The following is a 20,181-nucleotide window of genomic DNA, read 5'->3' as shown; positions in this document are numbered from 1 at the left end:
TTATACCAAACTTGATAACACTTCAGACTGCAATCACAAACATCCTCAATTGATTTTTTTAAACTAGGTGATCAGAAAGCTTCTTCATAAAGTACTTTCATCTTTAAGGCAAATTATTTTTAGAAAAACTTAAGTCAACAAAAGTTCAAATGGATATTAAAAGAATACTGGATTCATGGTTGCTCTTGCACAACAAAGATTTAGAGTCAAATTAAAAACTTAAAAAGCTGCTTTTCCCTTCAACTTGTTTATTGATGTACTGAACATGAAAAAAATACAAAGTATCCAAACACAAAGAAAATAACATGTACATCCTTTTAAATACTTAACAGAAGAAATTTTATCCCAACAGATGTGAACTGAATCCATATACAACTTCAAATAAATACCAACCTCACATTAAGTGTTCTGATAAACACGGCGGAGTAGAGCCTAATTTTTATGCCTTACCATCAATGCTTTCATAAGCTGCACGACCTTACATTCAAATTTTTGCTTTCCTTACAAGATGCAAGTTGCACTCAGAAAAATACATATAAAAGGATACAGGAAAAGACTTTATGCCATCTCATAAATGTAACTTACTGGTAAAGAGCATTGAGCGGTCTAGCATGAAAAATGTGCTTACTCACAGCAGCATGTGTATCACAGCATATATATACTCTTGTCAACTATACTGAAGTTTTGATTTCTAGTTTTAAAAAAAGATGCAAATATAAATATACAATGCATAGCACACTGCTTATTATAAGGGAAGCATGAGTACTGATCAGTTTATACAAAGCAGGACATTACAATTATCAGTGCATCTAGGCTAGTCCGCCAGCCTTTATTTGTTCAATATTTGAAAAGCAAGATGTTACTCAGGAAACCACTTGCATTCTTTTTTGATATGGTCAGAAAACGGCATAATTATTCCCCCAAAGTGGTTTAAGCATTATACACCTTTTAAAGTAAATTGTAACAGCATACATATATAGAGGACTTGTATGAAAAATGGCAGGAGATTTGTTCAAAACTGTGGTTTATAACTTTACCACATTTATATATTATATATAAAACAAAAGAAAATAAGCAATGTCACTATAGATTTCTTTTAATAGCGGAAGCAAGACTATCTACAGACCAAACAACCAACAAAGTCAATGCACTGTAAAATCTGGCCCATGAGACAAATCAAATACTGTATACTTAAATGGACAGTGTAAACCTACAGAAAACCAAAAGTAAAACCAAATATGGGACACCCCAAACTAAAAATATTTATACAAACACAAAAATATTGGTAAGTCCAATAACTTAAGCATATACTTAAAACTAAACAAAAAACACTTATTTACATAGCTCTAAGCTCAGGTGTAATCCTTCCAATGTTTCATTCAAAATTTATACTAACTTTTCTGCCACTTAAGCAGGCTTTCCTCTCATTTGTACAAAGCAGGTACAAACCACTTTCATTCCTTTAATACACAGACAAAACAGGTCTTTAACAATATAGCAAGTACATCACTAAACACCGTGAGCTCCATCTGAAGGGAATTCATTAGGAAGAACTGATTTATTTTCCCCAAAAAACCTTTTAAGTATTTTCACTTTATAATTTGCATGCTTTTTTTGCTAAAGTAACCTTGGTAATTTTTTTTTAAAGATTTGTATTTCAAAATAACTGAATGTGAGCTGCTTGTCACATTACAACCAGGATGATCTGACATTCCAATGATGATTATACAAATGAAACCAACACTGCCACTTATTCTAGAATCTTAAGTTAATACAAAGATCTCAAAAGGTAATCGTTTACAGCATAAATCTCTCCAGAAATCCCAATCATTGCAAACTTCCTGGTAAGGTTCAAAAGCTCACAAGGTGTCATATGAAGATATTTCTCAAAGTATCCAAGTCAAAATATTTGTTCCAGGTCCAGTAAAAAGTTTCTCCAAATTTTTCTTTTTTATAAAAATAGATTTTTTTAAACCCACATCAAAGAGGTTCTTAGCTCTTTGGCAAGGTACTGCTTTAAGAAAAGTGTTTTCCAGTAATCTTACAATAAGCAATATTATGCAGCCCACCCATATCCCTACTCAAAATACAACAACCAAAAATAGCTTTACAAAATAAATATGTAAACAAAAATGAGTCTGAATTGAAAATATCTTCTGTTACTCACTTAAGGGCAAAAGCACCAAAGGCAAATGAAGACACAGAAAAAACACAAAGTAAATCACTACACAAAGCCTTACAAGACTTACTCTTTCAAAGCAGATATGTAACAAAAAAATACTTTAGCTGAAACATTTTAAAAGGTCCTTCTTTAAAGAAGGCATCAGAATGCAACATGTCAGGTAAAAAACCTGCTGAATTTTCTCTATTTAAACATAAAGGATATTTAAGAAGTTGAGTCAAAGACTAGCAATAAAAAAAAAATCACACTTGTTGGACGCTAAATATTCATTTGTTTCCCTTCATAACACTGACTTACAAAGACTTTTTACTAATGTATAAAGTTTACGTTAACCTTTATATTTTTTGTATAAAGAAAACTGAGGAGACATTAGGCTTTGTGCGTTTTGTTGGTTTTAAATGAAACTTGCAATACTCTGTCCCCGAGCCGATATCCATTCAGGCTGGCAATGGCCATTGCAGCTTCGTCATAGTTTGTCATGGTGACAAATCCAAAACCCTTGCACTTGTTTGTGTTGAAGTCGCGAATGACTTTCACATTGGTTACAGCGCCAAAAGGTCCAAACATCTGCCACAGGATGCTCTCGTCGGCATCAGGAGCCAGGTTATAAACAAAGATGCACCACCCTGTCCCTGCATGTCCTGGGATGTTGATTCCGGCCAGGCTGGTTACTCCGTCAATGGTCATGGGAGAAAACCTGCTGCAATACAAAAGAACAAACCTAGTGTAACCACTGTAAAACAAAAAGTACTGAAAAACTGATTATACCGCGCTGTGAACCTGGCTGTGACAGTTGAATCATTAAAGATAAACTGCTTTAAGAAATTACTGTTAAATGATTCAATGACTTAAACTGCTTTGCAAAGCAGTCAAGCTACATACCTAGGTAACTGTTTTCCCAGGACACACAGCAATTAATAGATTTTGATACAGCGCAACAGTATGGGAACTAAACATCACTTATTACCCAAGAAGCAACTCTTTAAAAACAAAAACCTGATGACCATGAAAAGATGACTGCAAATAATGAAAGCCAAATACAGTGTTTCAGTTTCAGAAGTGAGGAAAGGTGGTAAAAAGAGGAGAAAAGAGTCCTGTAACTGAAATATGTACAAAAATAGCTAAGACAGTCCTTCAAAGGCAAAGGCAGGGGGGAGGATTACAAACCCTCTATGAGGTGGCCTTAATGCCGTTTGGCATTGACATCAAGATCTGGCAGCATCATGTGCAGAAAGGCCCCAGTCGAGAAATGAACACTGTTAATGACAGTCTCGCACTGTGCACACTCAACATTGCTTAGCTTCCAAGATCAGACACACTTCTTGCTGCACAACTAACATGTTCTGTACAGAGTGGGCAGAGAATCCCAGCAAAAAGAAGGTACAGTAATTAACCATGTTGTACCAGTTCAACAAAGATAAAGAATTGCTACACCATCTTTTTAAAACAATAGTTATTTGTATAACAAAAGCTAAACTGGAAGAAAAGTATCCTTCAAGATAATCTCTAGAAGAAAAATATTTTCCAATGTAGATTACTACATTAGACAATTTCAATGACTAATTAAAAAATTTAACGTCACTTTACTCAGAAAATGCACAAAAAGGAAAAGATTAGACGGAATTTCAATATTGGCTATTCATTCTTTGCAACACTGTTTCATTAAATGAGATGTTTTTACGTTAGAAAATGCCTTTCCATGCTTGATAAACTCTTGCTAAGGTCTGTGAGGTTGTCTTGAAAAAGTACAATCCTAATCAATGTCTCAGAGATAGGATTTAGAACTTTGATTAACCCACTGGAGTCATGTCTGGCTTCCACCCAAGTATGGTCACTGATCAATTCAACATGGACAAATTACTGTTTCATGTAAACACCTCCCAACAGTACCAGAAGGAATCCTACACGTCACCAGGGAAGGCTTCTGTGGTTCAGAATGTAGTTTGGAAACTACAAGGTGCCATTCTGATGAAACAACCCTTGACGGATAGCAACTCTAGATTTACTACTGTATGAGGAAAGTCACAAGTGATCATACGCGTATGCTGGTTTCTTCTAATATCCAACAGTTGCTCTAGGCAACATTTTTTCCCCCAAACTAAAATTGAAGGATCTGCCTGCAAGTCATCAAGAATTGGATTTTTCTAAGCTTCTGCCAACCACAGCACAAGGGATGTACATTTTTTTACCCATTACATATCAGGCCAAAGAAGCAAGTTTAAAGAAACCTTCATTGACAGTTCCAGTTGAGTTTATGTCACATGTGTATTTATGTACTGTTCTATTTGTGATTGCTAAAACTGCTCTATCAATGCAATGCCCTCTTATTTCCATCTATATAGCTTATTTTGCTGAAAAGCAAATATATAGGTAAATCTAAACAAAAACTAGTGAACCTACACCAACCTGCAAATGTTTCATGAAAGGCCTGTACGAACAAATTCTTAGGTATATGCAATTAATGCTACTTTCCAGTTTCAGAGTGGTTAATGGTAAATCAGGAAAATCAGTAACAGCACATTTTTAAAAATATTTTCTAATCTAAACTGATCTTAACAAGCACACCTTAGCCATGAGCTTTGTAGAATAAAGTTAAAAGCACATCCAGTCACATTGTATGATCATACCAGACAGCTTTTCAATATTAAATAGCCATAAAAAAGGGCTCTGTAAAGTTGGGTCCCTTACAAAAAAAAGTATTTCCCATTTCATTTTTGTGCCATTAAAAAGTAGCATTCATGCCACTTTTTTTTGCATTTGTGTTATTCAGCTCCCATACAACTAGGAAGGAGATCCAAACCAGGTACTCCAAGTTTCTGCTATGTGAGTACTTTTAAAAGTACTGTTTTCCTTCCGAGATAGCCAATAGTTCATTTTATATTTCTTTGTGCACTTATGCCTGTTTATATTGATTTTATCATCCGGACACTCCTGAAGCACTATCTACAGTACATCTATAACCGCAACAGAAATGCCTGGCCGCACTGCACAAAAGCCAGTGCTATTAAGTTCCTGCCGTCTTAGAGCTTGTAGATCACTGAATCATGAAATTAAAGTTTTGGCGCAAGACAGCTTATTGCAGAGCTGATACCTTTCTGCCCTATATATATATATAACGTCCATCATGCTTCATGATGGTGTCAACTACTGCTTTGAAGCACACATCAGAAACAAACATTCTGTACAGTACATATTAAAAAGAGCTTGAGAATAAGATCTCAAAGAAAAAAGGTAATTGCAGAAAGCTACATACTGAAAGGGTATACAATGGTAGAAAACACCAACTGACCGTAAACAAAGGTTTTAGGTTGGACAGGCTGCTAAGATCTCAAATCAAAGCAGTATAAATGCCAGTTTCAATTGCACAAAGGTCATCTGGACACACTAACTTCACAGGTTAAGCAACGCCATATCTCCCCCATGCAAAAATAAAACCCTAATTCCAGAATACAAAACAGCACAAAAGCTACATTTAATGGCAGGTTTGAATGGTACAGACTGGTTTGGTTCTCCTGTGCCATGAAAAGAATGCAGGAGCTGAGTGACATCTTCTAAAACAATTCCTTGTATCTCAAGTGCTACTTTTAACAGCACAAATTAAAGCATTGGCAGTTATGTTTGTGCTGTTTGTAGAGGCCACATTCACAGAGCCACAAAAGAAGCTAATATTGTAGGGAGTGACTGCTAAAGGGATACATAATTATTTTACTCTCTGCAATATTGCCAAGAAATTAACTTAATCTGGATGGCACCCAGAACTAGTAATCAGTCTTTCAAAATTGAAATCCATTTAATATTCTGAAGCTTAATATTTGGGCCACTTAATGAGTAGCTAACACTTCAGACCTAATTTAATGGACATAGAAGTATAATCATGTTTTTGCAGATTAACTGAAAGGCTTTCTAAAGGCTGGTAACTAAACTACAAGAATGAAGGAGACAGAAGTGATAAAGGATAGATCTAGTCTCAGAAATTTACAAATACTAGAAGTTTTGTCATCATGTTTTATTCTAGCAGAGCTATCTTGCTCAAGTTCAATTATCTCTTGTTCACAATGTCAAATGTAACAAGAAAACATTAGAACCCATTTAGAATGGGCTACAAGAGATGTTTAAGTACATAAAACTAAACAGATTTGAAATATTTCTACTGCTTTTAGCCTTAAAGTAAATGGGTTTGCATGTGTACAGTTACAATTGCACTGTGGGATCTGAGTGCTAATATTAATAGACCTAAATGCATGAGAGAGAATTTCAAGCCAGTTTAAAATGCATTCTTAAAATGAAGGAATGTGACATTCATTTCTGGATGCAGCTGGCACCACACAATGTTTTCTGTAACATCAAGTTATGCAGATGAAATGGCTTAAGCAGTTCAATTAGTGAACAAATGTCTAACAAAGTTTTTTTGTCCACAGGAATAAGCCTTAAAGTTTTGACAGCTGGTCGACTTAATACCAGGCCACTATTTTAAATTGCCATGTTCATTTTAGGGAGTTCATTGCAAAAAAAAACTAAGATTGTCTAGATTTTGGCAAAAGGTTTGATAGAACTGATCGATATTATCCAGTGATGCACTAATCAGCTATCAATTTTCCAAGATTCACAACAGTTAGTGCTTTGCCCAGTTCTTCTATAAGTTCTGAGTTATTAGTTCTAGGTCTTAAGATAAACATCCAACAAGTTCAATTTCTATACCTTACAAGAATCTCATTCATATCTACATAGGAATCTTATTTGTTTTTCTAAATCGAGGTCAAGCACAGAGTGCATTTCTCAAGAAGTCATCTTATACATTAAGGAATTTATCACGTTCAGATACCTTATTTTCTGCCTTGTTTAACCTTCTAGATGTATTATCCCAGCATCATGTTATATTTAGTTGAGTATTCATGGATCCAAATGTTATAAACTAAACACCTCTGAGAGCCGTTTAGATAATTAGGCATTATAATTACAGCCTTATTGCAGAGAAACCACGTTCATACATTTCTGCAATGCCATATAAAAATATACACGCTTTTTACCTTTATGTCTTATTAATTGATCATGCAGTATCTTGACTTCTCCAAAAAAAGAGGAAACCATTTAGAAAGAATACAACATCTTGCACTATTTTAATAAGTGCAAGATTGACAGATTTAGATTCTGAATATGAATCATTAAATAAACCACTACTTTATTTCCACACTGTACAGTTTTAAATTGACCAAAAAGGTGCAATAAAGATCAAAGGTCCTACCTGAAAGGCAACTGATGTTTTTAATGTGTATTTATTTTTGCTACAGTTTTAGGGGGTAGAAATTTGTCTTTGGCATCACCAGTTTGGATGGACAAAGTTATCTTAAAGTGGGCAGCTGTGTCAGTGTGAGCTGCATTTAACAGTGAAATGTAGCAGTTTGGCTACCAGTTCATCCATCTGCTATTATACTTCAAACTCCACAGACAGTTTTCTATTTTTTAGGGTGGAATTAGCCTCTACAGTACTTGTTCCTTTATGCCTGACACTTCACTTTCAAACATTCAGGTATCGCATAAAAGCAGGATTTTGTAATTACCTCTTCACTCCATAAGCCATGTTAAGAAGATTGTCCAACCTACAACAAAACAAAAAGACAGTATTAACAAAATCACACCAGGAATACAACTGAACTCAATGGGTGAAGAATTTACAGCACAGGACTTGAAACCCATAGTCTGGAGCACCAAGGTGTTCTGCTTTTTATTCCAAAGTGAGAACTTTATCAACCTAATTTGTTAGCTGGATATCAGATTAACTTTCTCCAGTTGATTACTAAAACCATCCACATCTGTGAAGACTTACCTAGAAAACATCTTAGAGCCTCATAAGAAGCATTCCAGTTATGTAACCATCTAGACCACCTTAGTGAGCAAGCTTGGGTGACAACACTTAACCCCCCAGGAGGTTTGAAACCATTTATAGTTTACTTCAATCTGTGCTGCTGTTGCAATTCAATAAATTACAGTTAGTGGTATACTGAGTTCTAAAATTATGGACTATTTTCAAATCCGAACAGCAGCAAAACCTTCAGAAGAATGCAATGGAGTCTTTAGAAGCACAACTCTGCAATTTTAAGGTATATTCTAGTGGAACTTAGGTAATACCTATGAGTACAATACAGCACATCTATACCACTGTATTATAGGCTCTTAGAACCAGATTTTAAAAATTAAGTTAACCTGCTTTGCAGCCAGCTATAAATGTCTTTACTGTCATGTAACATTGCATTGTATTAGTCAAACTAATACAATAGAACAATTCTACAACTAGTAAAATGTCTCTCTCATCAGTTTAGGTTTTGTTGCCTCCTTTGACCTAGACAAATACAAGCCTTCCATTCTTTTACTTTCTGATGAACAGGGTGACCTTTTGTAAGTTCTATAGTATACTGAATTTCCTCCAATGTTAATATGTGCTTAAATGCATCAGAACCAGTTGGGCTACAAAATTTTGGCTGGATAACAAAACTAATGATAGCCCCTGAAGCAAGGTGCCACGCAATTCTACCTCATTCCACACAAAACCTGACTGGTCTCTTCTGGTCTTCATCAGTCTGTTTGAACACCACACTTTGAGCAACTGCTATAGCAGCCAATTACAATTTTCCGGACACAGTCATTTACTGTACGTTTCAGTCCACTACTTGGCAGGTGAAAGCACATTTACAAAAATAATCTTAGGCTTTGCACAGATTTTGAATGCGTGATGCACATTACAAAATAAGTTAATTCATATTTTGAAATAAACTAAAAGCAACTTTCAGAGCTGTGGATTTTAAAATCTATGATTTTATTTACAGTCTTGCTCCCCGCATAACATAACTAGCTATCAACGATCATAAACCTCATGCAAAAAAATATACATCTGGGAATACTTATACTGATAAGGTAACAACTGTAAATTTTGAATTTTCATGAAATAAGTTACATATGAATAAACAGTTCTGATACCATTTTCTAGTATACCATTTCACAAAAACAAATTGTACAATTTTTGCAATGTGTTCTGGGACTCAAGTACCAATTAGTCAATCTAATAACTTTTAATATTGTTCACTACATACTCAGCGGCTGCACTTTAAAGATGCTATGCACATCTGCAAAATATTTCTAGGGCTATCATATGGGTAGAGTCCTCTGGGTCTGACCACAGCATTAAAGGCCCCCTTTTCAGCAGATTTTACAAATTAATTTCCGAATGAATTTTGAACCGTAGCGCATTTGGAAAAAAAAATGCGAAACCGTGTTGAGATGGCAAATGACTGAAACGTAATCTATGAATTCCTTATTCCTTTTAAAGTAAGTGTCTTTCCACTGACTATACAGACATAACACAGATTACTAAGTAACTTAAATTCACCTACTTTAAAAATTCCTTACACAAGTAGCTTTTATCTTCCAAAGCACATCTAAGCCAACCATAAGCATTTTATTTTTTTTAATGTCAAGTTTAGGTTCCCCCCCAGAAACAGGGCTGGAGATCCATGGCCTCGTTCCATGTATGCATAAATTGAATAGTCTGTTGCCATAACGTGTTTTGGAATTTTTATTCTCCTAAAAAGTAAAGGCATAATACACGTGTAACATTCATGATTAAACATTGTCAAATGGTTTATTAACCAGAGAAAAAAAAGCTGCCTATCTCATTAACCTTAAAAGGTTTTGAATTGTTAAGTTCGATTCCCAATTTAAAATTGAACTTTTGAACCATCCTTAACAGCACTTTACCCTCCTACTGCATCTCACTTTTAGTCTATATATAAATAATAATCTTTCAAATTGAAACTGTTTAAATACATTCCCCTCTTCCTTATACAAATTATATTTCAGTGGTGGAAAATGCCCCATTTTAAAACTTCTTAATGAAAAGGTAGCTGAACTACTTAGCTATATTATTGGAAAAAAAATACAATACTGTTATTCAAAACAGTACTAGGAATGCGGTCTGGAGAGGAGCGCTTCATTGTATTATGAAGAACAAGCTTTTCACTTCTGGTCTGGTAGAAAAAGGCTGCTAACATCAGGTTTGATTTAGAGTGGTCATACTGAATTACATTTAACCATCACGTGCGGCAATAAGAGCAAGGCCTTACCTGAACCGCTGAGCCTGCTGTGCCAGGGGTCCTGGGTACCTTCTATTTGGGGACTGGTACAGCTGTGAGAGCAAAGCCTGGCTGGTTTTCTGGCTTGGGTTGTTAGCAAACTTGACGGTGATTGGTTCTGTGGCACCTGGTGGCTTCTGACCATTAAGACCCTTAATGGCCTCTTCTGCTTCAATTCTTCGATCAAATCGAATGAAACCAACCCCTCTGGAAACCCCTAAGAAATAAAATCCATCAGGAGAGGTGGGGAAAACGTTAATTTGGAATTTCAACGCACTGACCAAAAAGCTATGCTAATTCAAAATTGTTTATGGGGTGTACAAAATGCCAATTTATAAAATTTCCTTAAACGATGTTACCAATAAAACAGTCAAACGCATTTTACATTTGTGCTGGGGGTAAAAATGTTCATTTCTGCCCATTCATAATTAGGAAAAAATGTTGCTTATGCAAGGATAGAGCATTGTCTGTGGTCTAAAGAAAAGGCTGGGGCATAAGATTAAAAATTGGAGTCTCGATACTTTGGATTGTATACACAAAATAGGAAGCTGCTCAATTACTCAACTGATTAGGTCTTAAAAATATAACAGTAATTCTGCACTCTGGGGGGGGGTATCCCTTAAGTAAAAGCCTGAAGAAACATCCAGGTAGTCAAAAAAGATAAGATTAAACACTGCAGTGCAAAAACCTTAAGACTACTGTTCTATTGTTTATAATATGAATTGTTTTGCCACTCATATATAGACTAGAGTAGTAATTAAATTCTCATTATTCTAGTGTGAAATGTTACTTAAGTTCGGTTACTTTTCACCCAAACTAAGCTGTACTCCTAAATCAAAAAAGTAGAAAGCACTACTACATGGGTTGTTTTGAACACATTCTTGGTGTGCATATGAGAAATCTTGATGGTATCACAGACTTTTGCACAGTACTATAGAAATTTAATGTATTTATACAACTTGATTTGCATCTCCTTGGAAAACATGGGGATAAATTAATCTGTGAAACATCTGAAAACTACAACAGCTGTAGGTACAGCTAGGTAATATTTTCCCAAGTATCCTTTCATGACAAATTCAATGCAGTCATACAGTGATTAATGCATATTATTTGAATAAGAATACTTAGACTTGCTACAAGCCAACTTCATTGTATAAGCAACAAATGGGGCTCAGCACAGAAGAGGAAAGCATCACAGCTCTTTAGAAAATGGCTAAAAACAAGCCAAAATGTTTCTAAAGAGTAACTGTGGGTATATCCAAGTGCAGTTTATCCACGTCATTAAACAACTTCTCTAGCATTGGTACACAGGTGTTTTTAAGCACTTTTGGATTCCTTAACATACTCTAATAACCATCTTGTAACCTTTATATACTTAACTTTCTCTACAGTTAGGTATACAAGTTGCAACAATTTCCATTTCAATGGATGCTGAGACTGCAGACAAATTTGTCACTCGCTTTTGAATTTAGTAAGGTCCTTTTAAAATGCAACAACTCATCCTTGTGGGATTTTGCTACCCAGTAGAAAAATGTGCAGGGTACACTGCACATTAATTTTAAGAATGAATCTTCAGGTACTAGTGAAGCACTGCTGTTGGTTATGATACTGGGTTTAATTTCAGCTTGACTGTTGAGAACTAGTGAAAGCCCTCTTACATTCTTGGTAATGAACTCCAATATTCCAATATAAATTTGCCATTTTCCTCAGTTTTTTTCTATATACACGATTTATGCAGTAAATTGCATATAGGGGTCCTAATTGCACCCATTCTTAACTGCATCAGCTCTCCGAATAGCATCACAAAAAAGTTTCAAATGGGAGTGTTCTCATATAGCAACACTGGAGGTTCTGCTTGAACCAAGTGTATTTCTGTAATAAAAGGTGCATAAGTTTGAAAACTTATTCTCAATTAAACAGCTTGGAACCACACCGGTGTGCAAAGTTGGTAGACTTATCCAAAGACTATAAAAGGCTCACCAGCATTCAAACAGTATTATTTGGTGGAGGTTAGTTATGCCATCAACATTCTGGGTTTTTAATTTTACCTCCCACCCTTAAGTGTCCAGTTTGATCAAGTTTTAATCAAACATTCACAAAATGTTTACATTTGTATTTCAACTAAAAATACTGGAAGGAGGTATTTACAGTACCTTCATGGCACTGTATGCTTCGAAGTACATCATACAGTGTACATGTATCACGACAATGCATCTAACCAAAAGTGCTTCAAAATACACCTGCAGAAAAAATGTTTTGCTCATCTTTACAGGGGGGGAAAAAAAAGTTGGAGAACCCTTATATTTTTGCTTGCATGAGAAATCAGAGAATGTGAAGTCCAGCTTCTAATCCAACTGAAAAAGTGTGAAAGATTGAAGAGCCTAATTAAAATGAATGCAGAAATTCTGCCTAGTGACTTACAGTATGATGCTGTTTTTTCCTGCATATAATTGCTATAGCGTAAGCAATATACAAGCATAACAGTAGCTTGTCTTTTACAGTTATACATAAAGAGCCTGAAATTCTAAACTAAAACGCTGATTTTTTTTAACCATGGCCCAAGCAGTACTATCCAAGAACATTTTTCAACAGCTAATATGTACGGTATAGGTTGAATTTGACACTTCACGTAGGTACACTTAGAAAACCTGAGGAATCATTTTAAATAAAGGCAGAATTCAACATTCCTCCAACAACATAACGCAGCATGAGAAACCTAGCCTACAGGCATGCCTTTCTCAAATAAAACAACCTGAAAATTGCCTTAGCAGCAATTACCAGTCTGAGCCTTGTCCATAATCCTCGCCTCAGAGAACATACTGTACATTTCTGCAAAAAATTCATTCTTTCTATAAAGAGATTCTGTTTATTAGCATTTTATAAGGAGCACCGGGACTCCATTTTCACATAGCAGCTTGGAAATGGAGATTATAGCAGCTGTAGATTTATTTTATTACTCGCCGTGAAACAGGCATTAAACCCGTACCTTCAGGGGGGTGGGGGGAATTACCAAGTCTGGTTCCACATTCTGCAATCTATTTCCATCTATGCATATTTATGAACATTTCCAGCAGAAAATTGCATTTTCAAAACCACATATCACAACCTTTGATATATTCTGGAGGCAAGAATACTTCATTGGAAAGCAGAATTTTACTCTAGCTGCCAATCGGAGAAAGTGAAAAAGACAGCACCGTGCTGCCTACTCACCAGTCATTTGGTCCACCAGAATACGAGAGGTAATGATGCGTCCATACTGAGAAAAAAGCTGCTCTAGTTCTTTCTGAGTCATAGTTTTTGGCAGTCCACTGACGTACAGATTTGCATCTCTTATGGAAGCTGAGCTTGGACGGGCATAGGACACCTAAAGCAGAAGAAATTAAACAAGGATCATTTTTAGTGCTTACCGATCACAAAATGGGGACTTAAAAGACTGTAGATAAAGTCATCAGCAAATGAAAACCCTTAGCATCTTTCATATGCTACATGTTTTATACATTTAGAATATCACTCTTCAGCAATGACTATAAGTCACCATTGGGAAATTCAGAACTGAAAGACCAGATGCATTGTTTAAAAAAAAAATAGATTGCTTCAAATAATTGTTTAGGAATAGTTTGCATTTCCTTCTACAACTTTTGCATGCTTGATCAGAGTACAGTGCGAGTTTTTAAAATCCACCACTAAGCTAATTTCTACAGCCACAGCAATTTAGAAGGCAACTTCAACAAGAAGTTGAACATCTTCACTGCCAAACAGATCTCAAATCCTACACTGTGCCAAGATAAACCTTGAGAGGTTTCATCCTAGACTGCTGGATAGAAGCTACAGCTCGGACACAACTGGCCTAAACCCAGACCGTGCCACTTTCTGAAGAACTGGGAACAGAAAAGCAAAATAAGCCAAACAATTGCCAGGACTAACCAGGGAAGAACTGGCTGTGATACATGGCAACAGACTGATGTCACACACTGCAGTGAATATTTGCACTGAGCAGAAAATGGAATTCTGCACTTTAAAACACACTGTCCAATACAACAACAAATTAAGGATTTACAAGATAAGCTATTAAAAAAAAGGTTGAAACCCTTGCAAACATGTTTGTAATCCAGTCAACACTACTACTCTATCTCCCTAGAAAACAGTAAAAAATGATCACATTTTGCCCCTGTGCAGTGAAAACTTCAAGATATAAAGGGTAAAGCCTTAAATATTTTCAACAGATCATACATCTCAGCTTTCATAGAGTGAGGTGAATGAAACTACTTTATACAGTTTTCAAACCCATAAATAGCCATTTCTAAAAAGACTATATAAAAGAAAGCAACACTTACAACACTTGTGCTTTTGCCTTTCAGTCAAAACAGATGAGGGGAATTATTTACAATCACGTTATGCTGGCCTGTTCTTATGTTTGTGTTCTCAGCTGGTTCACTTGTCTGGGTGATGGCCATCTTGGGAGCTAGAGAGAGCAGCCAATGTAGCAGGCTGCTGCCACAGGAACTGCCCCTTTCAGCACGCATTGGTCATGACACCCTTTAGAAGTAGTGTAGGGAACCCCAGAGATCTAACATATTTCACAAAGGGGCAGCAACACCCTGGGGAAGAGAGCTTCCCAGTCATGGGAGAGCCTGTCAAAGGGACCTCTGTTCTAATCTCCATTTCTATTTTCTTGTATGAAGATGGCACACCCTGTATTTAATTCACTCAGATCCTAAGCCTTTTAACCTACTGCATCTACAGGTAATATTCTAAAAAGATTACATTTTACAATTAAAATAAATCTTTAGATTTTTCACTTATTTTTTTTACTAAATTACCCTCGTGTTACACTTCCATTCAGCAAATAATTGTAGGGACGGATGTTAGTAGAAGGCACATGGACGTAAACTTCCATATTTGATGCGTACGCATTCACTAAACTGAACAGTTGCCTGGTCATCGGCAGACCAGCCAATGTTGTCAAAATCCTCAAACAATCTGATTCACAAGTAAAAGAAAATTAAACCTATTATCTAGGTAGTTAAAAAAAAATACTTTATTTTTGGAGTTCATGTGGTAGACCACAAATCAGCATTTATGCTGCCAGGAAGTATGTTTATTCAGGAAGGTCAGGCATTGAAATTAAATTACACAAAAGAGGATGTTCAAACACAAGTGTCCTCATTTATTTGTGGACACTAACAGGATGACAAAAAAAAGACAACGGAAAATGAAAATGCAGTTCCTGGCAGGACATGAGGTTTACCTTATAAAGCCCACATGAAGAGGCAGGATCTGTATACTGTATAACAAACCTGGATTTTTACCCCAATGCTCTTTATACAGTATAAGAGAAATATGCATTGCATGATTAGTGTGAATTCTCAAAATTATAAGTCAGTACACTGCAGGATTAAATGAATTTTCTTCAAAATAAGGATGTGAACTGGGTATTTTAAAAACAAATGTGGAATGCAGGTCTACAACAGAATTATACTAAATCCTGCTAGTATACACAGAATATTCTATTTTGACAATCTTTTTGCAGTTTAAATCTAGAAATTCTGCTCAACCATCCATGCATAGAAAGGTTGAAATAAATCTGGATGTAAAATTCCTGGATTAAAAACTCCAGGGTAACAAAACAGTCAAGCAAGTCAACCAAGCTAAAACTACAGTACTTACTGCCTTTCCTCCACCCCACTTTTTTTTTCCACCGTACAGGAGCCATGCTGAGATCACACCTCCCCAGAGCGCCCTGGTTCTCAAACTATTAACTGTTAAACTGCAGTTTAGCAAATCTCTTCATGTCAATTTGAAACAACCACAATCATTATTCCGTCCAATTCATCTTTAAAGCAAACATGAACTGCCCATGATCTGATCAGTTGGAATCAGACAGTTCAATAAATCTGATGTCTAAATAGTCCAATACAAAACAATCTCAATCTTTTAATGGTTTTATTTTAACTTGCATACAGTACATCTGATCAGATCATCCAAACAATATAAATTGCTCTGTGACAAACCTTAGCCTCAGTTATATACTGTATCCAAACCAATACAGAAAAGCCTATTTTTGATTAATGGATTGTTATACTGTAGTTGGGGTAATTTATAACTAAATGTAATAAAACTAAATAAGGCATCGGCTTACCAAATACCTTAACAGCTTTAACAGTTGTGACTGACCACCTCACTACTAGATCAGAACTGCATAAAACTTAAATACCAAAGCCAATTCCAAACACTGGAATTGGCCCCAAAACTGAATATAGAAAGACTAAAAATCTCAGGATTTTGATGTTCTTTGTCAATGTTATTTTCACTTCAAATGGTAAAACAATATTGATTAAAATAAGTAGTTTCCCCATGCTATTAATGCAACCCTTGTGCAATTTCTGCTATCTTGTGCTGCACGTTGAGCCTTAGAGACTTTTTTCCATACAAATCTTTAATATTTAGGAATGGTGATTGGACTTGCTGGGTTCTGGGCTTGTACAAATACCTTTGCATGCCCTTATGCTTCCATACTCTGGGGTATGCAAAATTTAGTTGTGCTGCTCTTTAAAAGGTAAAATATTCTGACTTGTATACTTTCCATGTGGAATTTGTGTACAAAGACCTTCTTAAGGATAGTGACTGTATAAATATACTATACAGAGAATGGTTGATAACAGTTTTACATCCAAAGAGGGGTATATAATTGCAAAAAAAAAGCAAAGAATTCAGAAACTGGACTTCGCAAGCCTGCCTTCTGCAGTGTCCATTTGTTTAGGTTTCCCATTTCACCGGGTTAACGTATTTACCAATTCTAAAATATAATTTGCCAGCTTCACATTATGGATTTTGTATAGCTAAGCTGAAAGCTGCTACAAGTTACAGACCAGAATAATTCATTCCAACTTTGCACTGAATATCAGGAGATGCTGGGGTCTTTGGGACAAAGGCTTTAAGGCTCCACAGGATTCAAGTCCAAAGACTGTTGAACTCGGTACGAGGATATGCAAGAACAGAATATTCCGCACTTCCAGCTGTTAGCAACATCATGACCAAAGAACCCTATCAAGACCTCAGAAAAGTCCTGCTGTTTCAGCATACATTGTGAACTAATTTTGTACTATACACCCACAGCCCTCTGCATTAAGCACCTCTTCTGCTCAGTCCTGAATTCAGCTTCAATTTGCACTACATGCCTTCTGCTTGTGGTCTTCATAGGGAGTTACAAAAAAAACACTTGGATTGACTTTTAAACCATTACCAATTTACAAAGTATCTACTGATGAGGCAACAATCATTTTCTACAGGTAGATAATGAATTCTACTTGTTCTGAAAGGCATACATTTAATGTCAAAGCACCCCAAGCTCATATATAGCACACAATACATATGCTTTGCAGCTGTACAGCTCTGTAAAAAAAAAAATACATACTGCGTTTTCATTAATGCTCTCTTGCTTTAATGTGATCTTTTGACATTGAAAAAGGGTTGACAAAGCAGTATCCTATACCACTGTTCCTCGTCAAATGACTTTCATAAAAGCACAAAATCTGAGAAAATAAATGTAAGCAACAGAGAAAAATGAAAATATTATGCAGAACTTTTTGGTTTGTTCCAGGCTCCTGCAGCTTGAGATTCTTATTTTCTAACTGGCTAAAGATATCTTGCTGTTTGACGGATTCAGGTCTACAACACTGCCTTATTTTATCTACAAAATGCAGTGCAGAGATAATTTAATTGTAGTGTCAAGATTGCTAAATGGTTCCGCACAGTGGCCTTCTGAACAATCCCTTCTGATTGATAGTATCAATACATTTCACTTGCTTTAATTAAACCTCCAAGTAAGATCCCTTTAGCTGTAACCAGATCAATAGACACCCCTCCCCCTAAGTATCTGGACTGGAGGGAAGAAAGCCAAGGTGAAATTGTTTTTTACCTCACCTTCACACTTCACTTGATGCTAATATTTGCTAAATGCTTTTTACCACCTTGCGGGTTTATTTACACTTCTGACAAGCATCTTGAGAATGTGTAGTATGGTGCCCTTTGTTCTAAATGGCCACTCATTCAGTGCATGAAAGTCTTGATTATAATCTCTTCCTACCGTAAACACAAATTTACAGGCAGCTAATTAGAGGTTTATATAGTCAGATACATGAGTGCAACATCTGCAATTAACGTGTTAATCAAATAAGACAAAACAGCTTTATATTGAATACACCAAGTAAATGGTTTTCACCTTTTAAGGCATGATAAAGAGGGAACAAATTAAATGGTCATTGTAAGTTTACAAACCAAACAAGACCACCCTGCTTACATTCAAGATGCATAACTTCTCTTCATATAAATCTCTGCTGTTTGCAGTCAAATACACACAATTTTTACCAATGTCCTCAAATCCTAGCCTCAGTTGGTTCCGAAATAGTCCCCTGATTAACCTTTTGATACCTTTCAGGATTTTAAATGGTCACAAAATCCATTACCAGTTTTTTGGGTGAAAGCAGACAATCCTTTTGGATGGGTTTTAAGAATTAACCTTATCCCTCATTTCGTACTGGTTCTCAATATAGCAAACATACATCAGGTAAACCAATTTGGTTTGACAACTTGCCAGATGTATATACAAACTCCACATGGCAGTCTTAAAAGAGCAGTTCTGATTATTGCATATGACAAATTCTGCTGACAGTTAAAAGTAGGCTATGGCCAAGCACAGTTTTCTGAAAACCGAAGACATCCAATTTATGCAGAAATGCAAAATACTTCAGTAAAAAATGATAAATTTCACATTCACATAAGGATGCTGAAACAACTTGTGAACTTGATGAAAAATTGCCTAGCTGGTTTCGTTAATAAAGAACACAAAATGGAAGCAAACCATGACTTCAATTATTTGTTTTAATGTAACTTCTCAACTGTAGCACCTATTCATATTTTAAGTCTAATTTTCAACTCTAAAATTGAATTTTGTTCAATACCTTGTAAAGAATAGGTCTTTTACCAAGATAAAATAAGGGTAGCACAACCACAATGGGAAGGAGGAATTAATGGGTCATTGTTCATGTAAGTAAGTCAACTTTTAAAACTTGCTCAAAGGTGATTTCTATCATATTGTATGATCATACAGCAAGTCTTAATTGTTGAAATCAAGTATTCTTATACCAATGACAACTGTAGTACATAATTCCCCCTTCCGCTTCTGAAAACCCCACAGTGATTGTAACCTAACAAAACTCCAAGTACTTTAAGGTTAACAATGAGTTGACCAATTTTACAGAACATTAAAGAAAACTAATGGATTACACCTGTAATCATTGTACAGCTACGAAGCTCATGCCTGCACTGCAACAATGAGAACCAAGCACCATTTTCACCCAAAAAACGCAATGGTACTCATTCCCAAATCGCTCTGAAAGCCCTACAGTACCCATGACCGAGTGAAGAGAGACTGGTAGAATAAAACTGCTCTGACAACATTGTGGACTTAAGAAAAGGTGCTGAGAAAGTTGTCATTTGCACAGAAAATAAAAGAAACCTGAGGTTCATAGAAACTCTAGCAAGGCTTGGTCAATGGTACTATTGCCTGGATAATCCTGGCTGGCTAATGAATAACACTAGAACTGGAAGTATGTCAGGGATCAATATGCACTCCTAAACTATCTACAGTTCAAACTAAATGAATGCCAATTACCACCTTTAAAGAAGAACCCTTTGTGTCCCCACAGCATATCATACATCAGACAAAATATCTTCAGAAACTAAAGCAAAGATTCTTACAAGCTACAATCTATTCTAACTATAATGGGATTCTCTAGGAAATGCACTACTTTCATAGTTTTTGCCAGTTTTGAAACTTCACAGGTCTGACGTAGTCTTCATATTTATCCACTTGGA

At 35.8% G+C, this 20,181-nt stretch overlaps 1 protein-coding gene across 8 annotated transcripts in view; it reads right to left on the bottom strand.

Annotated features, from left to right (window-relative positions):
- Positions 1–231: 231 nt before the first annotated feature.
- The window catches only part of elavl2 (ELAV like RNA binding protein 2), a 77,933-nt gene continuing 57,983 nt past the window's right edge, over positions 232–20,181 (bottom strand). For 7 of the 8 annotated variants that reach the window (XM_088625371.1, XM_088625350.1, XM_088625407.1 and 4 more), the window contains 4 exons: positions 13,516–13,669; positions 10,297–10,522; positions 7,741–7,779; positions 232–2,882 (listed from right to left, as the gene is read on the bottom strand). In XM_088625371.1, coding sequence (XP_088481497.1) covers positions 2,552–2,882; positions 7,741–7,779; positions 10,297–10,522; positions 13,516–13,669 — 750 coding nt within the window. In that variant the 3' untranslated portion in view covers positions 232–2,551. The remainder of the gene's footprint in view (positions 2,883–7,740; positions 7,780–10,296; positions 10,523–13,515; positions 13,670–20,181) is intronic. The other variant, XM_088625389.1, reaches the window with a different exon arrangement.

The sequence above is a fragment of the Lepisosteus platostomus genome, chromosome 1 (assembly GCF_059453375.1).
Source record: "Lepisosteus platostomus isolate fLepPlt1 chromosome 1, fLepPlt1.hap1, whole genome shotgun sequence".
Classification (NCBI taxonomy): Eukaryota; Metazoa; Chordata; class Actinopteri; order Semionotiformes; family Lepisosteidae; genus Lepisosteus; species Lepisosteus platostomus.
The sequence above is the reverse complement of the archived record's forward strand: the minus strand, read 5'-3'. Positions and strand labels throughout refer to the sequence as shown.